Consider the following 26725-nt stretch of genomic DNA (forward strand, 5'->3'; position numbering starts at 1 on the left):
GTCTCCTTCCCGTTGGAAGGATGTTGTGAAACTTGAAAGGGTTCAGAAAAGATTTACAAGGGTATTGCCAGGTGTGGAGGCTTTGAGCTACAGGGAGAGGCTGAATAGACTGGGGTTACTTTCCCTGGCACATTGGAGGCTGAGGGGTGACCTTATTCAGGTTTATAAAATCATGAGGGGCATGGATAGGGTAAATAGACAAGGTCTTTTCCCTGGGGTAGGAAGATCAGAACTAGAGGGCATAAGTTTAGAATGAAAGGGGAAAGATATAAAAGGGACCTAAGGGGCAACGCTTTCACATAGAGGGGGGTGCGTGTATGGACTGAGCTGCCAGAGGAAGTGGTGGAGGCTGGTACAATTGCAACAATTAAAAGGCATCTGGATGGGGATATGAATAGGAAGGGGTTAGAGGGATACAGGCTGAGTACTAGCAAATGGGACGAGGTTAGGTTAGGATATCTGGTTGGCGTGGACAGGTTGGACTGAAAGGTCTGTTTCTGTGCTGTGTACCTCTATGACTCTGACAGTCACTTGTTCCAGGCTGTGTACCAAATCATTTCTGTTTTAGTTGTAAATTCCCAACTACCTCATCCTCAATATATCATTTAGGATGTAATGATACACATGGATAGCATGTAGCGAACTCTAGTTTCCTGAGAATGTTCTTTTGCCAGGCGAACACCCCCGCCCCCCCCAGAGCCATCTATCTGCACACATTGGTGATGCTTGTGGGATTTTGTTGTGTGAAAATTGAATGCAGCATTGGCCTACAGCTCCAGGTTTTGTTATGCACTGGATGTGGTCATTGTTGGCTGGGTCAGCACATATTGTCCATCAGTCTGTAAGTTAGTTCGCTGAGACTCATCCATGAGAGTCTCCGGTGAAGCACTGGTCACACTGATGCTGTTACCTAGTCATGGTGACGAAACATCTGAAACCAAACCTTCCAGCTCAGCGAGCTAACTTACATATTTACCATCAAGCTGAGCTACAAATCTTCTCAAAAATTGCAAACTTATTGTCCATCCCTAATGGGACTGGAACTCAGTGGTTTTCCCGGATCACTTCAGAGGTCAGTTCAGAGTCGCTGTCATGGCTGCGGGTCTGGAGTCACATGTAGGCCAGACCAGGTAAGGACGGCAGATTTCCTTCCCTAAAGGTCAGTCATGTTTATGATAATCGAGATTGGTTACGTGGCCATAATTATGCGAGCTTTAATTCCCGATCTTTAAAAAAGACAGATCTGCCATGGTAGGATTTGAACCCACACATCCAGGACATTAGCTCAGGGCTCAGGGCTCAGGGTTATGAGTCTCGGGACAAGACGTTTTGGTAACCACACCCTAGCTGCTCCGGAAAGGGGTTCTGTCACAAATCAAAGTTGACCCCCTCTTACCCGAATCTATCTCAGCCTTAAATACACACAAGGAGTCTACCCCCCCACACAGCTCTAAATGGCAAAAGGACATCCCAAAGACCTATAACCCCCTTGTGAGAAGAAATTCCTCCTCATCCCAATCTGAAACTCATACTTTGTTGGCCTTGGGGAGCCACTTGATGAAAATGTGAAGCATTTGTGGGGAGAGGCAAAGGTCACTGGGATTGGCGGACTCATGCCTGAAAACAGATTCAGCGAGTGGGTGGTGGGGTTGGGGGTGGGGGGGGGGGGGGTGTTGTCAGTAATGGGAGAAAGTCAGGTCTGCAGATGACGGAGATCAGAGTCGAGAGTGTGGTGCTGGAAAAGCACAGCCAGTCAGGCAGCATCCGAGGAGCAGGAGGGTCGATGTTCCGAGTCATGCCTTGCCTTCCCGTTGATGTTTTGACTCTGACCTTCCTGTATCTGCCGTCTCTCGCAGATGTCAACATGCAAGCTATCCGGAACAACACAATCCCGAAGGGCGGACGGACAAAGTTATCCACTCCCAAGAACAGCATGGATATTAGCTGGAACAATGTGGCAGGGAAGGAGATGTTCGGTGAGTCTTGGTGCGTGATCGTAGAATCCCGACAGTGTGGAAGCAGGCCCTTCGGCCCAACAAGTGCACACCCCCCCCCCCCCCCCCCCTCTGAAGAGTATCCCACCCCCCTCTATCCTATAACCCTGCATTTTCCATGACCAATGCCATAACCTACTCATCCCTGGACACTGTGGGACATTGAGCATGGCGAGTTCACCTAAACTGCACACCTTTGGACTGTGGGAGGAAACCAGAGCACCCAGAGGAAACCCCACACAGACACAGCAAGAACATGCAAATTCCACGCAGAAAGTTGCCTGAAAATGGAATCGAACCCAGATCCCTAGCGCTATGCTCCAGTCTGGATCTTTGCCCCAGTTCCCCACAGAATTACTTCCCAACACGCTGGCAGCAGAATTAGCCGTTGTTGTGGGTAAATCACCACAAGACAGCTTTAATTCGAACACTTATTCAGAAATCTAACAGACAATCAAGGACTGAAAAAAGGAGTTAAACTTTATGGGATGTTGCAACCAAACTCAGACCCCTCAAGTGTTCAGGGGAAACCTCACAACCCAACTTGGCTACTCTCTGACGATGATGAGGTGCCGGTGTTGGACTGGAATGGACAAGGTCAGGGGTCACATGACACCAGGTTATAGTCCGACAAGTTTATTTGTCAGATGATGAAGGGGCAGCGCTCGAAAGCTTGTGATTGCAAATGAAACTGTAGGACCATAACCTGGTGTGGCTCCAACTCAAGCCAATAACATCTGTCTCTGATGTCCAGGGTTCAGTCCTTGAGTGGTATTCTCCTTCAAAATTCTGCTGTTCATTGTTCTGCTGCTGGATTCCAACCCAGTTTTTTCCATCCTTCAGGTAGATGGAGTGACATTACTGACAATCTTTGAGATTCTTTCATGTGAAACATTGATTACTCTCCCGGAACCACCGATCTGTAATTTGCTTTCTTATTAGAAATAGCTTCTCTGTTCCTTGCTCCATTTGGTGCTGACTGTCTGTTTGAAGATAATCAACACCTTAAATTCTTCTGCAGGCCAATCATGTATCTGTATGACAGAAAGCAGTCAGTTGTTAAGCAGATGTTAAAACAGTTTTGTTCATGTATGTGGAGCTCCTTCTTTTCGCAGACATGGCTGATTGCTTCCAACTCCTGTATAAGTTAGTCTTTGTTCTTTAATAGCTTGTTACAGACACAGTTAATACTGCTTCTCTATGTGTGTAACAGTTCATCTTTCAAGCCATGAGCAGCTATTAAAGTTGCAAAGTTTACACGATCACGCCTTGAATTCTTGGAGGTTTCACGGTGAATCCAGGAAGGCTGAGAACACTAATCCAAGCAGAGTGCTCACGGCTTGACTCCCACCCGAACAATCATGTGTTGCTGGTGGGTGTCACCTTCATTTAATGTTTGTCATCTCCTCCCACCCAGATGTTGCTGCCGCTGCCCTTATTTCATACAAAGAGCTGGACTCCCTGATGAAAGACAACCTGTTGGACAGTGGCGAGAAGCTCGAGCTGATCTCCGAAGTTGTCACTGCGGCAGTAACCAATAAGGTCAAGGAGAACCCCAGTGATCCAGTCATCCTGACCTTTGAAAACAAGAAGGTTTGTTCGGTTTTAGACCCACAGTTTCCACGTTGTTTATACTAGAGTGCTTCGAAGTGAGGAGCCTTCAGGAAGGAACTGAGATCTCTCAGAGGGGATACGACTGAGATGTATAACATTATGTGGGTCATCGAAAGGGGAGACAGGAAGGAACTTTTCCCCTTGGTGGGGGATCGATGACTGGAGACATAGATGAAAGAGGTTTAGATGGGGATGTGAGCTGATTATTGAGTTTGACCACAGTGGGAATGCCAAGCGATTGGAGGGAAGCATAAATATTTCTCTGTAACTGCTCTTCCACCGTTGATGGGAGGGTTGTGGGGGCAGTGATGGTGAGGGATGTCAGTCAGGAGGTGGGATCAGGCTAACTGACAGGCGAACGTGTGGATTTTCCCGAGGCGACCGATTGACATCACCCTGAATCTTTTGCTCCTTCCCCAGTACTCGAACAAGAAGGTGAAGTGCGTCTACTGGGACAGCTCAGTGGCTGCCTGGTCCGTCCAGGGCTGCAGATTGAGGGATTCCAACGTCACGGTCACCGTCTGCAGCTGTACACATCTGTCAAGCTTTGCTGTGCTCATGGCCCTGCACGATATTGGGGTATGTCCTCGCGGGAAGGGAATGGGTGTCACTCGGGGAGGGGGGGTAGGGGCAGCGGGGTTGGGGGGGTGGTGACCTGCTCTGAGTTACTACAGGCTGTGTTCCTCTTCTGAAATGGGCCAATGCTCAAAGAGCCTGTCTTCGGAACAAACGGCCAGTACCCATTGCAGAGTTTTGAAGTGCAGGAGATTAATTTCTTCTCTAGTGTGGGATTTGGGTGCCCATCCCTCATTGCCCTTGCTTGCTCAGCCATTTTAGATTCCCTTCAGGGCAGAAAGAGGCCATTCAGCCCATCGAGTCAGCACCAACCCTCTAAAGAGCATCCCACCCAATCTGAGTCCCCTGCCCCATCCCTGTAAAGCCTGCATTTCCCATGGCTATCCCCATCTAGCCTGCACATCCCTGGATATTAGGGGCAATTTAGCATGGCCAGTCCAGCTAACCTACTCACCTTTGGACTGTGGGATAAAACCAGAGCACCCAGAGAAAGCCCACCCAGACACGGGGCGAACGTGCAAACTCCACGTGGGCAGTCATCCGAGTGTGGGATTGAAGGCAGGTCCCTGGTGCTGTGAGGCAGTGGTGCTAACCACTGAGTCACCACGCCATTGTGAAGGCCAGACCGATGTCAACCACCTCACATATAGGCCAGACCCAGGTAATGGCCACAGATTTCTCTTTGTAAATGAGAGTTTGACAATAACCATAGTTCCTGAGAGTAGAGTCAATGCTGGATTTAATGTCCCCATCAGCTATGGAGGTATTTAATTCCATGTCCCCAGGAGATTAGACTGAGCTTTGTGTCACTAACTTAGTGACAGTGCTGGACACCAGCATTGCAGTTCACCATTGGCTCCAATAACTCACAGCTCTGTGACAAAACCCAAATTGTGCAACACTGAAAGAATCCGAGAAGGCGCTAGAAACTCAGCAAGTCTCGCAACGTCTGTGCAAGGGGGAACAGAGTTAACATTTTGAGCTGGGTCTTGTTCAGAACCCCACTGGGCACAGTTCAGTTCAGAGCCCCACTGGGCACAGTTCAGTTCAGAGCCCCACTGGGCACAGTTCGGTTCAGAACCCCCCTGGGCACAGTTCAGTTCAGAGCTGAGGGCGGCACGGTGGCACAGTGGTTAGCACTGCTGCCTCACAGCGCCAGAGACCTGGGTTCAATTCCCGCCTCAGGCGACTGACTGTGTGGAGTTTGCACATTCTCCCCGTGTCTGCGTGGGTTTCCTCCGGGTGCTCCGGTTTCCTCCCACAGTCCAAAGATGTGCAGGTCAGGTGAATTGGCCATGCTAAATTGCCTATGGTGTTAGGTAAGGGGTAAATGTAGGGTTATGGGTGAGTTGCGCTTTGGCGGGTCAGTGTGGACTTGTTGGGCCGAAGGGCCTGTTTCCACACTGTAAGTAATCTAATCTAAAAACCCCACTGGGCACAGTTCAGTTCAGAATTCCAGTTCTGAAGAAGACTCGAACCATTTCACTCTTCTTTCTCTCTCCACAGAGGTTGCCAGACCTGCTGAGTTTCTCCAGCGTTCTCGATGTCTGTCCTTGCATCTCCCTCAGCCTTCCTTTCTCCATCAAATACACTGATGTTTAAAGTGAAGGTGGGCATTATTGCTACCTCTCTGCAGGGTGCCCCTCAAAAGAAGATCGAGTCATGGACTTGCACAGCACGGAAACAGACGTGTCGGTCCAGCTCGTCCATGCTGACCAGAAATCCGAAATTAATCTACTCCCATTGGCCAGCACCTGGCCCATATCCCTCTAAATCCTTCCTATTCATGTCCCCATCCAGATGCCTTTTAAATGCTGTAATTGTACCAGCCTCCACCACTTCCTCTGGCAGCTCATTCCACACGCACCCATTAGATCCCATTTACATCATTCCCTTCAAAAGACCTTGTCTATTCATCCTATCCATGCCCTTCATAGATTTTATAAGGTCACCACTCAGCCTCTGATGATGCTCCAGGGAAAATAGCCATCTTCAGGTTGACATGTCGATCCATTTCATAATCTGTCCTTTTCGGTTTTCCCTTCTTCAGGAGATTCACAATTTCAATCTACACGTGATCACCACAGTCGGCATCATCTTATCACTCGTGTGCCTCTTCATTTCGATCCTCACGTTCATCTTGTGTCGTTCCATCAAGAGCGTGAGGACCACGATTCACACCCACCTCTGTGTGAGCCTGTTCCTGGCAGAGTTACTGTTCCTCGTTGGGATATCTCGGACTGAAAACAAGGTCAGAGAACGTGAATGCTCATCTCTCGTTGTCTGAAGGACAGTAAGAAACAGGCCATTCAGCCCAACCTCTCCAAACCAGCTTATCAATGACTTATTCATTCATGATTGAGATTAGTAACTAAATGTAATATCTCCGAGTCTGCAGATGACCCAAAGCTGGGTAGGTGGGTGATCTGAGATGAGCTGTGCACAGGTGCTTCAATGTGATGTGGACAAATTGAGGACTGGGCAAATATATGGCAGTTCGAGTATAATGTGAATAAACGTGAGATTATCCACATAAACAGGAAGGTAGATTGTTATCTGTGGTGTGGAGGTGCTGGTGTTGCACTGGGGCAAACAAAGTCAGAATTCACACAATTCTAGTCCAACAGGTTTATTTAAAATAACAAGCTTTTGGAGCGCTCCTCTTTCATCAGGTGAAGTGGAGAACTGAATGACCTGAATAGCAATAGATTGGGAAAGGGGGAGGGGCAGTGAGAGCTGGGTGTCCTTGTACACCAGTCACTGAAAGGGAGCATTGCAGGGGCAGCAGGAGGTGAAGGAGGGAAATGGTATTTTGGTCATCCCAGTGAGAGAATTCGAGTACAGGAGCAGGGATGTCTTGCTGCAATTGTACAGGGTCTTGGTGAGACCACACCTGGTGCATTGTGGGCAGGTTTGGTCCCTGTATCTGAGGAAGGATGTTCTGGTTACGGAGGAAGGGTAACAAAAGTTTACCAGACTGATTCCTGGGATGGCAGGACTGAAGTATGAGGAGAGATTGGTTCAGTTAGGATTATATTCTCTGGGGTTTAGAGGAATGAGGGGGAATGTCATAGAAACCTACAACATTCAAACTGGACCAGACAGGGTAAACACAGGAAGGATGTTCCTAACACCTGAGGAATCCAGAACCAGGGGTCACAGTTTAAGGAAATGGGGTCGGACATTTCGGACTGAGATGAGGAGAAATGTCTTCACCCAGAGAGTGGGGAGTCTGGGGTATTCACTGTCACAAAAAGCAATTGAGGCCAAAACATTGAATGTTTTCAAGAAGGGGTTAGATATGGGTCTTAAGGTTAAAGGGATCAAAGTGGAAAAAGTGGGAACAGTGGAATGAGTTGGATGATCAGCCATGGTCATATCGAATGGCAGCACAGGTTTGAAGGGTTGAATGGCCTACTCCTGCTCCTATGTGTTACGTTTCTAACATTGATTCTCCGTGAGTCCAAAATATATTTCATAAGAATGATAAAAGTAGATGATATTACAATTACATAGGGCTACAGAATCATAGAAACCCTACAGTGTGGAAGCAGGCCATTCAGCCAACCTTCAGAAGAGCATCCCACTCCCCTACTCAATAACCTCACATATAACATGGCTAACCCACCTACCCTGGACAGCTTTGGACTGTGGAAGGAAACCACAGCACCCAAAGGAAACCCACACAGATACAGGGAGAATGTGCAAACTCTACACAGACACTCACCTGAGGTTGGAATTGAACCAGGTTCCTGGTGATGTGAGGCAGCAATGCTAACTTACCTGGGAAGGGAATGGTTGCCCTGGAATGAGTTCAACAGACATTTCCTAGACTTGTTCCTGTCACAAAGATTGAGAAGACTACAGCTGTATTGCCAGGAGTGCAGCAGAACAAGAATTAATCTCATTGAAACACATAAAACTCTTAATGGACCTGATGGGATAGATGTGAAGGAAAGTATCTCCCTTGGCTGAGGAAGCTCGATTAAAGAGTCACTCTCTCAGAGTAAAGGGTCCCCCATTTTGAGTTCAGAGGAGGAGAAATTTCTTCCTTCAGGGTTACAAACCCTTGGAATCCTGAACCTCAAAGAAACGCTCGACTTCTGGATATGTTCAAGCGATAGCACAATGTATTTATGGATATGAAAGTAATGCAGGGATTCGGGGCAGTGTGGGAAAGTGTGTGTGAAGATAGAAATAGTGGCCATATTGAATAATCAGGTAGTTGAAGGAGAGGTCTGGTCCACTCCTAATCCCATTTCTGAACTTGGTCCCTGATCTCATCACTAACTTTTCTTGCATTCTGCTACCCAATCTAATCCGTTTGGCTTTAACCAGGCCCTCATATATCCAGTGCAGGCTGGTGTGATCAGGAGCCCTATTTGGATTATTCTTTATCCAGGGAATAGGAGCAGAAACCCTGACCAAGACATTCCAGCTCAGTAACTGTCCCCATGACCTGTCCGGACTTATCCTACCTGCCTATCTCCTTTTCCACCTATCCACTCCACCCTCTCCTCCTTGACCTATCACCTTCATCCCCTCCCCCACTCACCCATTGTACTCTATGCTACTTTCTCCCCACCCCCACCCTCCTCTAGCTTATCTCTCCACGCTTCAGGCTCACTGCCTTTATTCCTGATGAAGGGCTTTTGCCCGAAACGTCGATTTTACTGCTCCTTGGATGCTGCCTGAACTGCTGTGCTCTTCCAGCACCACTAATCCAGAATCTGGTTTCCAGCATCTGCAGTCATTGTTTTTACCTCAAGACATTTCTGCACCCAGCGTCCGTACACATGAGGAACTTCTTGACACACTCGCTAGGTTCTCTTCCTACAGAATCATACAGTTATCCAGCACAGAAACAAACCCTTCGATACAACCCTTCCTCAGAAAGTTCATTCCACACACGCCAACCAGCCTCTGTGTAAAACATTTCCCTCTCATGCTTTTTTAAAAATCTCTCTTCTCTCACCTTAAACATGTGGTCCCTCTGCTCGAACTCCCCCATCTTAGGGAAAATACAATTCCCATTAACCCTAGCTCTACTCCCTCATTATTTTATAAACTTCAATCAGGTCACACCTCTCACCCTCCTACACTTCACTGAAAAAAAGGTCCCAGCCTATCCAGCCTTTCTTTCTAACTGAAACCTTCCATACCCAGCAACATCCTGGTAAATCTCTTCGGAACCCTCGCCAACCCTTCCTACAACAGAGAGAACAGAACTGGACACAGTACTGCAGCAGAGGCCTCACTAACATCCTGTACAATCTCAACATAACGTCTCAACTCCTGTCATCCTGATTAAGAGCTTATGCCCGAAACATCGATTCTCCTGCTCCTCGGATGCTGCCTGATCTGCTGTGCTTTTCCAGCACCACACTCTTCGACTCTGACTCTCCAGCATCTGCAATCCTCACTTTCCCCCAATAGTCAAAGGACTGACCAAGGAAGGCAAATGTGCCAAATGCTTTTTTAACCAGCCTGTCTACATGTGACACAAACTTCAAAGAGTTATGTACCTGCACCCCTAGGCACCCCCCTGCTCTCCAACACTACCTGAGGCTTGACCATTAATAATGTAAGTCGTATCCCTAATTGTTGGACCTGGCATTTATCTGGACTGACCTCCATTCTAGTTGGCTTCAGTTTACTTTGTCCCTTGAACCCTCCAACACAAACCACACCACCCCCCTTGCTCCCAATGTATTCACAAAGTGAGTGAGCCCTCTGTGTCCCTTTCAGACCAGTTGTGCTGTCATCGCTGGACTCCTGCATTACCTGTTCCTGGCCTGTTTCTCTTGGATGCTCCTGGAAGGTATCCAGCTCTACCTCATGGTGGTGAAGGTGTTCAATGCAAACAGCATGCGCCTGAGGTACATGTGCCTGTTTGGCTACGGCTTTCCCCTGCTGGTGGTCACCATCTCAGCCGCTGTGTACTCTGAAGGATACGGGACAGACAAATAGTAAGTATGGACTTTACACTGACTGAACAACACTTTGAATTCTCACTGTCGGAACTCTTACAGTTGAGTTTACTCTGGAGATGGGATTAGCCTTTACTGATTTCCACCTTTACCTCACCACTGATGAGGAACATGTGAACTGGAACAGGCCATTCGGCCCCTTGAGCCTTTCCTTACGTAAAAAGTTCACAATACGCGTTATCCTAATGAATGGTGAATGGACAGGGAGAGGGGAGACTGACTCCAAATCACTCCTGCATTTCCAACCCAGAGGGGCCCGAGACAAATTATCAGGCAAAATGATGGGTCCCCACGTTGAGGGCAGAATCGAGCTGGGCAGTCAACGATGCACCCCATGGGAGAATATGAGGAGGGACGGCCATTTGAGTAGAGTAACTGGGGAATGGGCTAACATCTACAGACTGGGGGCCCTGCGTGCTTGGTAGCAGAGAGTGGGAATGTCAGTAATGAAACACTTCACAATTTTCTCTTCCAGTTGCTGGTTGAGCCTGGAGACAGGCTTTTTGTGGGCTTTCATCGCTCCGGTCTGTGTCATTATTCTGGTAAGTCTTCCGTTAAAAGTTTCCGTCTGGATTCATGGTTCTTCTTGACACCTCTATCCCAAACCCTGCCGCCTCTATCACCTCGAAGGGCAAGCCAACACCTCACATCTCCCTCCAAGATATTCACCATCTGACCGGTGGTCTATATCAGTTGTTCCCTCACTGTTCCCCACCTCACTACCAAAATCCCTTCCTTGTGGCACCGTGGGAGCTGCAATGGTCAACATGATGAGCTCCAAATTATCCAGGGAGCAGACCCGACTGTGTTAGCAAACATCCGACACCTTAAACAAATTTCAAATGGATCCCAAGGGAGAAAGATAGTTCACAGAGCCACACTAAGATGCTCTCCTCACCCAATAAGGACAGCAGAGAGTATCCTCAGAGTAAGGTTCCTCCTCCAAGTCTATGATCAATGCCCCGATCTGATGCTTTCACTTCCACCCAAGTTGAGACAAACTAACAACAAAAAATGCTGGAGGTCACAGCAGGTCAGGCAGCAGCCAATGGGAGAGAGAGAGAGAGAGAGAGAGAGAGAGAGAGAGCAAGCTAATGTTTTGAGTCTCGATGAATCTTCATCAGAGCTGAAGGGAAGTGTGAAGGGGGCAGCATTTATGCAATAGGGGTGGAGTGCTGGGAGAGAAAGGGAGCTGAGAGTGCAGGAGGAAGTGAGCACTGCAGATGCTGGAGAGTCAAAGTCAAAGAGTGTGGTGCTGGAAAAGCACAGCCAGTCAGGCAGCATCCGAGGAGCAGGAGAGTGGACGTTTCGAGCTTAAAACCTTCAACAGGAGTGAGCCTTATCAGGAGTGAACTTGCCGAGAGTGCAGGTACAGTGACTGGAATGTGAGAATTGTCATGTCTCTTCAAGCAATGCCCACCCTGAAGACCCACAATACCCTGTAGGAGGGAATTCCAGAATTTTGACCCAGAGACACTGATGCAACAACGATATATTTCCAAATTGGGATGGGGAGTGGCTTGGAGGGGAACTTGCAGGGGGTGGTGTTCCCATGTATCTGCTGCCCTTGTCCTTTTGGATGGAAGTGGTTGTGGGTTTGGAAGGTGCTGTCTGAGGATCTTTGGTAAATTTCTGCAGTGCACCTTGTAGATAGTGCACTCTGCTGCTACAGATGGTTCGTGGTGGAGCGAGTGAGCATTTGTGATGTGTTTTCAATCAAACAGACGGCTTTGTCCTGGATGGTATTGAGCTCCTTGAGTGTGTTATGGACCAGGCCAGACCCCCTCAAAGTATTGCAAGATAGTAAACCAGATCTCAACTTTGCGAATTGCTCTGAGCAGGGTCTGATGCGGATACCCCAGGAGGGATGAAGCTGCTCAAACCACCTAGTTTTAAACAAAACAGAATTTATTTAGAGGATTACCGAATAAAATACATACAAAAGAGAAAAGATTATAGAATAACTGAACCTATCCACAAACCCAATAGATTATCCCATTGGAATGATTCTGTTACAAATTCCTGAAACAATCACCATAAACACCGCTCGGTAAAAACAGGTAAAACAGGGGAGAGTGAGATGGCAGAGCGATTCAGCGTGGAACATCTTCTTCCATGGAGCTGTTTCTTGGTCCAGCAGCCTCAAAACTGACTGTTTGCTAAAACCAAAACAAACCAGAGAAAAGTTGAGCTGGAGTGGAGAACTGGCCACTCCACTTTCATTGTACAAGTGTTTTTTTTAAACTTGAAAGCCTTGTTCCTGAGGCAGTATCTGTTAGCTATAATCAAATTGGCCCTAACACCCATCGGAGCCAGGCGTCGCGGTAAATCTGCAGTTATGGCCCCGGTGAACAAAAACACAAGGACAATGTAAAGTAGCAGCATCATCGCAAGTGTTGTTGGAGCTGCACCCATCCAGGCAAGTGGGGAGCTTTCCATTTCTCAATCAGTCAGGGGGATCAAGGATGAAGGGGAAAGGGCAGGAAAGTGGATGTGAGGAATGTCAGATCAGCCATGATCCTATTGAATGGTGGAGCAGGCTCGAGGGGCCGCATGGTCTCCTCCTGTTCCTATTTCTTATTGAGGAGAAGTTTGTTTCAGGAGGTGAGTTACTCGATACAGGGTTCCCGGCCTCTGACCTGCTCCTGTATCCAACGTGTTTATCTTGATCAAAGTGTTCTCCCTTTTCCACGCAGGTTAACGCAGGATTCTTTATCCTTACTGTAATGCGGCTCGTCAATAAGTTTTCCAGCCTTAATCCCGATATGAGCGAGTTGAAGAAAGTCAGGTGAGGAGATTGGCGCTGGTTTCCTTGTTTAATGAATGGAAAATGGATCCAGGCTTTTGTCTTCATATTCATTGTCTTCACCTGGAGCACAGCGGGCTACATTTCCAGTTTAAATCTCTTGAAATGATCAGTCCATGAATCTGTCACACATACTGACCATTATGGATCTTGCTGTTATTATCGAATCATATGGTACAGAGGCCCTTCGACCCATCAAGTCTGTGCTGCCAAAAACTACACTACTACCTTCACCAAGTCCGTCGTCCCCACCCTAGGCCCATAGCCTTGTCTGCTACGACACTTCAAGTGCTCATCCAAGAATTTTTTTAATGTTCCCACCTCCCAGAGAGTGCATTCCAGCTTCACACCCACCCCCATCTGGGTGGAAAACATTCTTCTCAAATCCCTTCTATACCTCCAGTCATAGAGTTATACAGGATGGAAACAGGCCCTTTGTTCAAACAGTCCATAGTGACCAGGTTTCCAAAACTGAACCAGTCCCATTTGCCAACATTTAGTACATATCCCTCTGAACCCTTCCTTTCATGTACCCATCCAGATGCCTTTTAAATGTAATATTACCAGCCTCCTGGAAGCTCATTCCATACACACACCACCCTCTGTGTGAAAAAGGTCCTTTTTAAATCTTTCCCCTCCCAACTTAAACCTATGCTCTCTTGTTTTGGACTCCCCAATCCTGGGGAAAAGATCTTGTCAATTTACCCTATCCATGCCCCTCGTGATTTTATGAATTTCTATAAAGTCACCCCTCAGCTTCCAATACTCCAAGGAAAAGAATCCCAGCCTCTCCAACCTTTATAACTCAAACCCTCCAGTCTTGGTAACATCTTTGGAAATCTCTTCCTGCACTCTTTCCAGTTTAACAACATCCTTATTACTGACCCTTCTCCTCAGGGGAACAGCTGCTTCCTGACCCCCGTCCATTCCCCTCCATAATCTTACACACCCCGATCAGGTCTCCCTCAACCTTCTCTGCTCCAAAGGCAACAACCCCAGCTTATCCAGCCTCTCTCCGTCGCTGAAATGCTCCATCCCAGGGAATGTCCCGGTGGATCACCTCTGCACCACCTCCAGGACAATCATATCTTTTCCTTGAAACACTGTAATCATTTCAAAGGTTTTCCTTAATAAGCCAAACGAGAATCAGAGAGTTTTGCAGGATAGAAAGAGACCATTCGACACATCATGTCGATACTGGCTAGTCCCATTCTCCAGCCCTATCTCCGTAACCCTCTAAATTAATCCCTTTCAAATATCGATCCCACTCTCTGTGGAGAGCTCCTGTGGAATCCCCTTCCTCCACTCTCCCCAGGCAGGTGCATCCCAAATCCTAACAACTCTCTGAGTAAAGAGGTTTCTCCTCAGCTCACTCCTAGCTCCCTTGCAGACAGTCCTGAAATTGTGGGCCCTAGTCACTGACACACCAACTCCTGGAAACAGGATATCCTTCTTTACCCTGTCGCGATTGTTCATAACATCGAACACCTCAATACGGTCATCTCCTCCTCTTCTTCACTCCAAGGAGAATAAGCCCAATTTCTCTCATCTTTCCTTGTATCTAAAATCCCTCATTCCTGCTATCCTTCTGGGAAATCTTCTGTGGATTCTCACCAGGGCTTCAAAATTCTTCCTTAAATAAGGTGCTCAGAACTGAACACAAATCTCCAAATATGGCCTAACCCATGATTTGCAGAGGTGCAGCATCACTTCCTGCTGAGAATAAAATTGATAATAAAGGTAAGAAATGAGTCTTTGGCTTTTGCCTGTAAGGCCTAACTACTAGGCCTCAGAGAATGGGTCACCCACTGTCTGTATCTGGTCAGAGAGAGGTTCACATTTCAACAAATAATAGCAGGTTAAACATTAACAATGTGACTCGGTCCATCGTTATGAATGTGTCAATGATATTAGTTGTGTTATGGCCAACATTTTGCAGTTTGCACATGATACAAAGCTGGGTAGAGGGACAGGTAGTACTGAGGGGGGGGGGGGGGGGAAGGCTGCAGAAGGATTTGGGCAGGTCAGCAGAATGGGCAAAGAACTGGCAGATGGAGGGCATTGTAGGAAAGTGTGAGATCATGTAGGAAGAATAGAGGCATGGGCTATTTTCAGATAATTCAGAAGTCTGAAGTGCAAAGAGACTTGGGAGTTCTCGTCCAGGATTCTCTCAAGGTAAAGTTGCAGGTTGAGTCAGTAGTGAGGAAGGCCAATACAACGATGGCATTTATTTTGAGAGGACTTGAATATAAAAGCAGGGATGTATCTCTAAGGCTGTATAAGGCTCTGGTCAGACCACATTTGGAGTATTGCGCGCAGTTTTGGGCCCCATATCTCAGGAAGGCTGTCCTCGCCCTGGAGTGTGTTCAGAGGAGGTTCACGAGAATGGACCCAAGAATGAATAGCTTAAACATGCGGAATGCTTGAGGATGCTGGGTCTCTACTTGATAGAGTTTAGAAGGATGAGGGGGGATCTATTTGAAAGATACAGAAAACTGAAGGGTTTAAAGGGATATGGGCCAAGTACTGGCAAATGCGACTAAATTAGGTTAGGATTTCTGGTTGGCATGGACGAGTCCGAAGGGGTTTGTTTCCGTGCTGTACCTCTCTATGACTCGATGACTGCTGCTGTCCTTTAATTGTCAATGGATGCACAGTGCTGTTCGAGAGGGAGCTGCAGGTTTATGACCCACAGACAGTGAAGGAACAATGACATACCTGCCTTCCCCACCGACGCTTACCGTTAGAGGTAGCGATGGGTCTCTGTCTTGAAGTGCTGGACTCTGTTTGTCAGCCGTGCTCCTACGCCTGCAACACGAGCAGTTATGGAAGAGCACTGACTATTCAGCGATAGGCTGTTGTAATGAGCAGTGGCATGAGTTCAAATCCTGCCATTGCCTCAGGATTTTAAACTCAGCTCAGGAAGTAAAGCCGACATATTTTTTTGAAGAAGAAAAGGAGGTTTATGAGGAACGTAACTGTCGGTTTGAAATAAAAGGCAGGTTTGTTCATCGTTATCCATTTGGGAAGAATACCTGCTGTCTGTACACGGTCTGGCCTACAAGTGACTCCAGTCTCAGCCTCGAGTGGATCATTTGTAACGACCCTCTGAACCGGCCGACCGAGTGATTGGGTTTTCTAGAGGGTGGCTCCCTCTCCTCGTAGGGCAGTTAGGGATGGTCAATCAATGTGGGATTTCTCAGCAACACACACGTCCCATCATTACATTTTTGATTTGATTTGATTTATTGTTGCCACATGTACCGAGGGACAATGAAAAGTTTTGTTTTGCGTGCAGTAACAGGCAGATCGTACCAAATAAAGTGTATTCGGGTAATAGAACAGAGAGAGGAATACAATGTTACGGCTGCAGAGAAGGTGCCCAGACGGCGACATCAACATTTATTTGAGACAGAGTTCCAGGACATTGATTCCCAGCAGGAGTGTTCCGAACGTGTTCCCAACATGTGGGTGAGAGAGAATATCCGTGACCGACTCATTCCATATTCCCCTGTTTCTCCTCAGGGCCTTCACATTCACGGCCATCGCTCAGCTCTGCCTCCTGGGATGTACCTGGATATTCGGAATGCTGCATTTCCAGGAGAACACCATTGTCATGGCCTACATCTTCACCGTCATCAACAGCCTGCAAGGAGCATTCATCTTCATCCTGCACTGTCTCTTCAACAAGCAGGTATGAGGCCGAACCCACTGGAGGGACACGTTACCCCCACTCGGACTGTTATCTTCTCCCAGTGTGGAATTAACCCTTCACATCCAAATGACCGAACACAAAATAGTGCCCGCCCCTTTTCAATAACCTGCCGGAGTCCCCGCCGAATTCTGTGAAGAGGATATAGAGGAGACACACACTGTCTCTTCCTGTCCCAGACATGCCCTGGACCATCCTGGGATAGTCACTGGGCTGTTGGAGGATGGCCCTGGATAGAGTGCTCACTCCCTCCATTGTACTTGCTCTCTCCACTGCTCTCTCTCTCTCTCTCTCTCTCTCTCTCTCTCTCTCTCTCTCTCTCTCTCTCTGCTCTCTCTATCTCTGCTCTCTCTATCTCCAGTACAAACTCCATGTTCCTGCTGTCTTGCAGGTGAGGGATGAATACAGCAAGGCCTTCATCAGAGTTTGCCAAATGAAGAAAGCATCTAAATACTCTGAGTTTTCAACCTTTTCCACCCAGGTAGGTATATGTTTGATATCAGACCCGACAGGTCAGGGAGGAGGGACCCACATCGGCTGATACGCTGTCCACCAGACAGCACGTCTCTGCATACTGACCGGGCCGTACTCCTGGCCATAATCTTGTCCCCGTGGATACGGCTTGAAGGGACACTCTCAGTGCAGTGTTGATTGAGTGCTGCACTGTTGGAGATACTGAATGTGTGAAGTTTCCACTCTGTCCTCACCCAGCATGAGGTTAAAAAGTCTGGCTGGGCTATTAAAGAGTCACCCACATTGATATAGGTCTAACTCCACAAAATGGACTGCAGCGGTTCAAGAACGAAGCTCACCGCGACCACCTTCTCAAGGGGCTACTAGGGACGGGTAATAAATGCAGGGCCTAGCCAGTGACACCACATCCTGTGGGTGAACGGAAGGAAGTTGACCTGGTCACCATTACTGAAAGTAGTTTTCAATTCTCGATGTTTTTAATTGTTTATAAATCGCAAGGGGACTTGAACCTCTGACCCTGGACCGTTAGCCAGGGATGCCTCACTCTGTGACATTATGACTGTATCACTATTTCCCTTCTGCTTTCAGGCAAATGGATTCAAAAATGGCTCAGCAGCTTGAGGTAACTCACTCCCTTCTCTTCCAGGGTTTGAAAAGCACAAACGAAACAGGAATGTGAAGGGGAGAACACGTGGTCGCACACTGAGCTAGCAGGAGAGCTGCTTATTTTGGTGCAATCGAGAGACAGTGAGAGAGACATTGCACTGACTGACTCTGCCTAGAACTGACAGCGTCTGACTTGTCCCACTCCTGCTGCCCCAGTTTTCCCACAGCCTCTCTGTTTCAACGCGGTACGAACTTTCAATGGAAGAGAGTGCAATAGAGCTTGGGATGGGGGGGGGGGGGTTGAAATTCCTAAATTCCAAAATGTTCTCACCCACTTGGGTGCATTTGCTTCCATGAGCATCTTTCGCAATGGGCTTGTACAACTCTGAGGATTTGGGCATCACTGCACAATAACGATGCTGTGGTGGATTATACACCATCTTCTCCCCTCGAGTACCTGGGATCAAATGGATCTCCCAGGTAGTGAAAGGGCTTTTGCCCCCTGGGCTGCTGTGTTAAAGGTCGCGTGCGAAATGTGCCTGGTGGGGGTATTTTCAATCTCGTTCGCACTCCAATTGCCCCAACGATAATTGTCCCACTGATCCGTCACACCATGGATTTCAGGAGCATCGCTGGGTGAAGGAAGTTTTGCCAAAAGCAGAGCTCTGTCTGATCCTGGGCACGATTGTGGGTGCAGGCTATGAAATCAGACGGGGCCCCACACTGAGAGGAAAAAGCATACCCTGGTTTCGACTCAAGCCAAGTCTCTTCAGTTTTCCGATTTCGTTGCAGTGCACCTTTGGAATTGAGCCTGAAGTCAGCTGGGGAATCACGGAATCAGTGCCAACCCAGCTTGCTGGAAGCTTGGCAAATCCTGTACCAGCTGAGTCTGGTGCCAGGGCCAGGCAGGGTATAGCCTGAGGTTTTCAAACCCAATCAAACCCTTTCATTTGCGTCGTGAGCTTTTCGATATTAGCTGAGGAAGTGCCTTCAGGTGTATATGTTTTCCATAAAGCTCTTCTTTTTGTTTGGCTTTCGGACTAGCTCTGTACAATGTGCATTCTGATCATTTGACATGTGAGTGGGGGGGGGGGGGGGGGGGTGGATGGGCACCAACTTAGAGTTCACCGTCTACAGTCATTGGCACCATTGGATGGTGTGACAAGGTGGTTAGCACAGGGCTTGGCCCTTCTGTATCGCCTGTTCAAACCCGGGCACAGGTACCTTCAGTAATGCATTGGCAGGTTGACAACCCAAGCTGGAGGTTAGCAAAGTGACACTTGAACCACGTGGCATGGGGTGGGGTGGGGAGGGAATGGAGACAGCACCATCCCTTGGCCAGGATACCCATCTATCCTGGCTTTACCACTCATGGCCCTGTTACAATAAAGTGAGTGTGCGTGAGTCTGAGTGTGTGTGTGTGTCTGAGTGTGCGAGTCTGAGTGTGTGTGTGTGTGTGTGTGTGTGTGTGTGCGCGAGTCTGAGTGTGCGAGTGTGTAATAATCTTACTGTTCCAATCGTGCATCTCCCCAGAGTGCCCGTCGGCTCCTCTCAGTCAGAAAGAGACAGCTGGTGGGGTGTGTTCACCCTGAGGGCCATCAGCTCACAGGGAAGGTTCTGAAAGCAGACTCTTCATGGTAACCTCAGCCATTACGGGAATTCAACACGAGCGATTGGCATCCCTCAGTATTCCCACATAGAAACATGGAAAACCAGGGGGAGGAGGAGGCCACTCAGCCCTTCCAGCCTGCTACACCACTCTATATGATCATGGCTCATCCCCTCTTCCCACTTTCTCCTCGCATCCCCTCTGATCCCTTTAGCCCAATGAACTGTATCTAACTTCTCAGAAACATTCCATGCTTTGGTCTCCATTGCTTGCTGTGGTTGTGAGATCCACAAGCTCCCCACTCTGTGTGAAGACATTTCTCCTCATCTCAGTCCACAATGGCCCACTGCTATCCTTAGAGCCTCCAGGTACTGGACTCCTTGCTCGTGGGGAACATCCTTCCTGCATCTACCCTGTCTGGTCCTGTCAGAATGTTCTAGGTTTCGATGAGAATCCCCTCATTCCTCTGAACTTCACGGGCCAGCCTCCAGAATGGAGTAATGCTTGAACAGCTCAGGAATCTACAGCGAGATTGTGTTCAACAATCTCTGTGTTGTTACAGTACAAGTCATCGAAGATTGTCAGAGGGTCAGTGCTGAGGGAGTGCCGCACTGTCAGAGGGTCAGTGCTGAGGGAGTGCAGCACTGTCAGAGGGTCAGTGCTGAGAGAGTGCGGCACTGTCAGAGGGTCAGTGCTGAGGGAGTGCGGCACTGTCAGAGGGTCAGTGCTGAGGGAGTGCGGCACTGTCAGAGGGTCAGTGCTGAGGGAGTGCGGCACTGTCAGAGGGTCAGTGCTGAGGGAGTGTGGCACTGTCAGAGGGTCAGTGCTGAGGGAGTGCAGCACTGTCAGAGGGTCAGTACTGAGGGAAAGCGGCACTGTCAGAGGGTCAGTGCTGAGGGAGTGCGGCACTGTCAGAGGGTCAGTGCTGAGGGAGTGCGGCACTGTCAGAGGGTCAGTGCTGAGGGAGTGGTCCACTGTCAGGGGGTCAGTGCTGAGGGAGTGCGGCACTGTCAGGGGGTCAGTGCTGAGGGAGTGCGGCACTGTCAGAGGGTCAGTGCTGAGGGAATGCTGCACTGTTGGATTGTCAGTACTGAGGGAGTGGTCCACTGTCAGAGGGTCAGTGCTGAGGGAGTGATGCACTGTCAGAGGGTCATTGCTGAGGGAGTGCCACACTGTCAGAGGGTCAGTGCTGAGGGGGTGTGCACTGTCAGAGGGTCAGTGCTGAGGGGGTGTGCACTGTCAGAGGGTCAGTGCTGAGGGTGTGCGGCATTGTTCGATGGTCACTACTGAGGAAGTGCCGCACTGTCAGATGGTCAGTACTGAGGGAGTACAGCACCGTTATACAGTAATACAGGAAGAGTCCCACACTGTCACTCAGTCTGGGAACTCTCTACATACTGACGAAGAGGCTTGAGACAATCCATGGCGGGTGTTGGTCGAGTGAGGCTCTGGGAATCTTGAACATGTGATTTTGCAGTAGGAGTGATATGGAGGTGTTGGGGTGTGGAGTCGATAGTAGAAACTGTTGAGGGTAGGTCGTTTCAGTGGGTGTTATGGGGAAAAGATCACTAATGTGTGAAATAAGGTGGGGTACGTGCAGAGTGGAGTTTGAGACAGAGCTGGGACTGCTGAGGGGAGTTTGTTGGTCGATGTATGACATGGACGTGGAGATCAACTGGAGATTGTTGAGGTGCAGTGGGAGCACCCTACTGCAGGCCCAAAGATCTGGGTTCAAGTCCCATGCCCGGAGTTGTTAGCTGTGGAACGTGAGTGTGTATTTGGCCAAAGAGGTTGAACTCCAGCCTTTAGATCTTTCCAAGGGCCTGTGGTAGGCATTGAGTGCGGGAGGGTCACTTGGTCATCAATCCTGCAGAGGGCGATAGCAGGTCATTTCACCCATAATTATGGACCAATCCAGTCGAAGTCCATAACCCAACCCTTGGATAAAGAATGGCCCACTCCAGTAGACATTCTCCGTCACTCTGGAGTGTGGTGACCGCAATTCCTTTCAGGAGCTGCAATGAGCCAGAGTGAGCAGACGGGGCTACCATTAGGCCTTGGAACCTTCTTAGATTAGATTAGATTACTTACAGTGTGGAAACAGGCCCTTCGGCCCAACAAGTCCACACCGACCCGCCGAAGCGCAACCCACCCATACCCCTACATCTACCCCTTACCTAACACTACGGGCAATTTAGCATGGCCAATTCACCTGACCTGCACATCTTTGGACTGTGGGAGGAAACCGGAGCACCCGGAGGAAACCCACGCAGACACGGGGAGAACGTGCAAACTCCACACAGTCAGTCGCCTGAGTCGGGAAATGAACCCGGGTCTCTGGCGCTGTGAGGCAGCAGTGCTAACCACTGTGCCACCGTGCCGCCTCTCTGCATTGTTCAGAGACAGAGAGAGACCCAAGTGGCAAAAGACCACTCCTTGTCCTAGTCCATCATTATTGTGGCTGTTTCAGTGCCAGAACGACTGGGAATGTTAACCCAACCACAGCACATTCAGATTGGTCCAGGCACCAAGGGAGGCGCGTTCTCCTTATTTTAATAATTTGGCTCCATTGGTCAATCCGATTCTCCATCCTCAGCAGGTCACTGGCAATGCCAGGATTTATCCTAGTGCCTGGCAATGGGATCAGACAGACAGAGGACCCTCGATTATCCGAACGTTCGATTATCTGAATTTCAGATTATCCAACCAAGATCTCAAGGTCCCGATGATTGGGTAAACTGTATTATCCGAGCGTTCGATTATCCGAACAAAATCCTCCCCACCCGTGCCGTTTCGATAATCAAGGTTCCTCTGGAGAAAAGATTCTTATGAAGTCAGGATTCGCGGTTCCAATCCGATTAGCCACGATCTTATTGAGCAGCGGGTTAGACTCGAGGGGCTGAATGGTCTATTCCTGCTGTGTGTTCAGTTTGGAGGGAGCTTCAGTGATTGAAAAGTGGCGCTGTGCGAGACTGAGTTCTGGAGTTAAAACCATGGCAAGAGGTTAAGAGGGGGAAGAGCTGTGTGCTGATTTCATGGTGGGATTGCTCAGGGAGTTTGCGGCAGAGCTGTAGGGAAAAATTATGAATATTTTTAGAAACGACAATGCTATTTATGAAGACAAACCCAAACACTGTTCTGTTACTGATTGATATTTATATTCTGAAGTTTCTAAATGTTTAGAAATGTTCACCACTTTGAACTTTGCCTCACGGAATGGGTCAGTTAAACTTCGTCGCCCACAACCAGGCAGGAACAGGGAATGTTTCACAGCGTTTTACTTCCTGCAGTTTAGAAATTAGCTATCCCGTGGAGAATAAAAAAGAGTAACTGCTTCTGAAGTCGAGAGGAGGAACGCGGATTGGCCATTCAAGGCGTTTGGCGCACTGCTGATCATGAGGGAAAGGGGGGGGCGACACTCATTCTACCAATCGACATCGGGCGAGTGTCATCCAATGGAGGATGGTTGTCCACTGAGCCAATCGTGGGCGTGCCACCCTGAGTGGACTGGACCAGCCCAACACGCGCCCCATCCCATTCCCCAGCCCCCTCCCTCCTGCCGTCGCCAGTCCTGAGAAGCGAACATTCCTTTTGGGGAGCTGTAGCCTCATTTCCTTGGTGTTGTTTCAAATGTTTACTTTTCAGGAAGACTTTGCTGCCAAAAGGCTGGCCGTATTTTTGTCTTGTGCACATGACACCCCCCCACCCCCAGAGTCGAGTGATGAGCGAGGGATTAACTGTGTACGAAGGAGCGTTTTAGCCATCGCTTCCCGGTGACAGGTGTATTTTGTTTTAACTGCTGCATTTTGCACTCGGTCGTAACTCTTTTCACATTATGGTTTCATCATACTGCCAGGGTTCTTTGTAAATAAAAGAAATAAATGAAGAGGACTTTGGCCTGAAATGTTCTTTATTATAGCATGGCCACTGTTTCTTATTTTTCCATTTGTCCTGAACAAATCAGATCAGGTAGTAATTTTAAGCTGAGGTGATGATATTGTGGAAGAGAAATTGACCCGGCTGACACAGAACTGACTCTCTGCACAGATGGCCAGAATGGCCTTCCCAGAACTGAAGGTGCAGACATGTTTTATAGGGGGACAACACAACAGTGACCATTGTAAAGCAGTGACATTACAATGGTGACAATTGGAAAGGGATTAAAACAAGAACCAACTGAATGGAAGTTAATCAAGTGTCTGGCAGTAACAATTCCTTTGTAATTAGAGTCATAGAGATATACAGCATGGAAACTGACCCTTTGGTCCAACTCGCCCATGCCAACCAGATATCCCAAACCAATCTCCTCACACCTGCAAACACCATATCCCTCCAAACCCTTCTTATTCATATACCCATCCAGATGCCTTTTAAATGCTGCAATTGTACCAGCCTCCACCACTTCCTCTGGCAGCTCCTTCCATACACGCACCACTCTCTGTGTGAAAAAGTTGTCCCATAGGTATCTTTTATACCATTCCCCTCTCATCCTAAACCTATGCCCTCTAGTTCTGGACTCCCCGACCCCAGGGAAAAGACTTTGTCCATGCCCCTCATGATTATATAAACCTCTATAAGGTCACCCCTCAGCCCCCGACGCTCCAGAGAAAACAGCCCCAGCCTGTTCAGCCTCTCTCTATAGCTCAAAACCGCCAACGCTGGCAACGTTCTTGTAAATGTTTTCTGAACCCTTTCAAGTTTCACAACATCTTTCCGATAGGAAGGAAACCAGAATTGCATACAATATCCCAACAATGGCCTAACCAATGTCCTGTACAGGCGCAACATGACCTCCCAACGCCTTCTTCACTTTCCACCAACTACTACCTGCAACTATCTACCTGAAACTCCACTTTCAAGGAGTCATGACCCTGTACTCAAAGGTCTCTTTGTTCAGCAACACTCCCCAGGACCTTACCATTAAGTACTGCTAAGATTTGCTTTCCCAAAATGCAGCATCTCGCATTTATCTAAATTAAACTCCATCTGCCACTCCTCAGCTCATTGGCCCATCTGGTCCAGATCCTGTTATAATCTGAGGTAACCCTCTTCTCTGTCCACTACACCTCCAATTTTGGCGTCATCTGCAAACTTACTAACTGTACCTCTTATGCTCACATCCAAATCATCTCCATAGATGACAAAAAGTAGAGGGCCCAGCACCGATCCTTATGGCGCTCCACTGGTCACAGGCCTCCAGTCTGAAAAACAACCCTCCACCACCACCCTCTGTCTTCTACCTTTGAGCCAGTTCTGTATCCAAATGATACAGGAGATTCCAAGTGTCTCCGTGAGTGTGTGAGAGTGTCTTCCAGAGGATTCTTCACTGGATTTCCCGTCCGCGTGAATATGTGTAAATATTCCTTCTCTTGGCTTTCAGGTGTGTCCATTATATTCCTCCTGGGAGCGAAGTTTTCCAGGATCTCTCGGTCTGCCTCTTTGTTTACGCGCTATCGGTTTCAGTGGGAAAGGAACCTGCCTGAAGGCTACTGGGACCACGGTGCTAAGCTGGGCGGGGAGCTCACTGTGAAGGCTGTTGGGAAGTGTATTCTCTGGTCTGGGAGTAGCTTGGCCATGTCTCGCTTCTCTGTTAGCCTGTTTGGCCAAGACTGAGGCATTGTGGGTGTGTTCTCTGTATGTTGGCAGCCTTGATCTCTGCGGTTCCGCAGACCTGCTTCTGTGTGTTTTTTTTTAATGTGGCCATGCTGTGGGGGAAAGGGTAGCAGATCTTTTCCCCACAGAATCAAACAGAAGGTTATTGCATAAAGTTGCGATAAAACAGATCAAATCGCTTGCACGTAACATATGCTGAAACAATTCGAAACACACGATAAGAGACATAATCCCATTAAATAACAAAGAGAAAAGAAAATGTACAGCCCGGGAACAGGCCCTTCGGCCCTCCAAGCCTGAGCCGATCCAAATCCACTGTCTAAACCTATCGCCCAATTCCCTCTGCTCCCCACCTACTCATGCATCTGTCCAGATGCACCTTAAATGAATCTACCATGCCTGCCTCTACCACCTCTGCTGGCAACGCGTTCTAGGCACCTACCACCCTCTGTGTGAAGTACTTGCTGCGTGTATTCCCTTTAAACTTTCACCTCTCACCATGAACACGTGACCTCTCGTTATTGAATCCCTCGCCCTGGGATGAAGCTTATCTCTATCCACCCTGTCTATACCCTTCAAGATTTTGTAGACCTCAGTCAGGTCCCCCCTCAATCTCCTTTTTTCTAATGAAAACGTACTCAACCTCTCTTCATAGCTAGCACCTTCCATATCAGGCAACATCCTCGTAAACCTTCTCTGCACCTTCTCCAAAGCGTCTGCGTTCTTTTTGGTAATGTGGCGACCAGAACCATACACAGTATTCTAAATGCGGCTGAACCAATGTCTTGGGCGATTTTAACATGGCCTGCCAGCCCATATACTCAATACCCCGTCCGATGGAGGCAAGCATACCATATGCCTTCTTGACCACTCTATCCACCTGTGCAGCAACCTTCAGGGTACAATGGACCTGCACTCCCAGATCTCTCTGCCCATCAACTTTTCCCAAGGCTCTTCCATTTACAATATAGTTGACAATAGAATTTGACCTTCCAAAATGCATCACCTCACATTTGCCCAGATTGAATTCCACCTGCCACTTCTCCGCCCAACTCTCCTGTATTCTCTGACAGTCTCTTATGCTTTCTGCTACCCCACCAATCTTTGTGTCATCTACAAACTTGCTGATCATACCAACAGTGCCCTCTTCCAGATCATTTATGTATATTACAAACAACATTGGCCCCAGCACTGATCCCTGTGGAACACCACTGGTCACCTTTCTTCATTTCGAGAAACTCCCTTCAATTACTACTCTCTGTCTCCTGTTACTCAACCAGTTCTTTATCCACCTAGCTAGAACACCCTGCACACCATGTGACTTCACTTTCTCCATTAGTTTACCATGGGGAACCTTATCAAACACCTTACTAAAGTCCATGTATATGACATCTACAGCCCTTCCTTCATCTATCAACTTGGTCACTTCCTCGAAGAACTCTATTAAGTTGGTAAGGTACGATCTCCCCCACACAAAACCATGTTGCCCATCACTGATAAGCCCATTCTTTTCCAAATATAAATAGATCCTATCCTTCAGTACCTTGACCGGCAACTTTCCCACCACTGACATCAGGCTCACTGGTCTATAGTTACCAGGAATACCCTACCACCCTTCTTGTACAGGGGGATAACATGAGCAACCTTCCAGTCCTCTGGCACCTCACCTGTGTTTAAAGATGCCACAAAGATACCTGTCAGGGCCCCAGCTATTCCCTCTCTCGCCTCCTT

The 26725-nt window shown here is 48.3% G+C and overlaps 1 protein-coding gene across 7 annotated transcripts in view; it reads left to right on the forward strand.

The window, feature by feature from the left end:
• Positions 1 to 23267, forward strand: part of LOC140467985 (adhesion G protein-coupled receptor E3-like) — a 79257-nt gene extending 55990 nt beyond the window's left edge. For 6 of the 7 annotated variants that reach the window (XM_072564101.1, XM_072564103.1, XM_072564099.1 and 3 more), the window contains 10 exons: positions 1857 to 1976; positions 3412 to 3587; positions 4029 to 4187; positions 6235 to 6435; positions 9933 to 10153; positions 10650 to 10716; positions 12871 to 12962; positions 16506 to 16674; positions 17084 to 17173; positions 17813 to 23267. In XM_072564101.1, coding sequence (XP_072420202.1) covers positions 1857 to 1976; positions 3412 to 3587; positions 4029 to 4187; positions 6235 to 6435; positions 9933 to 10153; positions 10650 to 10716; positions 12871 to 12962; positions 16506 to 16674; positions 17084 to 17173; positions 17813 to 17845 — 1328 coding nt within the window. In that variant the 3' untranslated portion in view covers positions 17846 to 23267. The remainder of the gene's footprint in view (positions 1 to 1856; positions 1977 to 3411; positions 3588 to 4028; positions 4188 to 6234; positions 6436 to 9932; positions 10154 to 10649; positions 10717 to 12870; positions 12963 to 16505; positions 16675 to 17083; positions 17174 to 17812) is intronic. The other variant, XM_072564100.1, reaches the window with a different exon arrangement.
• The last annotated feature ends 3458 nt before the right edge of the window (positions 23268 to 26725 follow it).

The sequence above is a fragment of the Chiloscyllium punctatum genome, chromosome 46, assembly GCF_047496795.1.
Source record: "Chiloscyllium punctatum isolate Juve2018m chromosome 46, sChiPun1.3, whole genome shotgun sequence".
Lineage (NCBI taxonomy): Eukaryota > Metazoa > Chordata > Chondrichthyes > Orectolobiformes > Hemiscylliidae > Chiloscyllium > Chiloscyllium punctatum.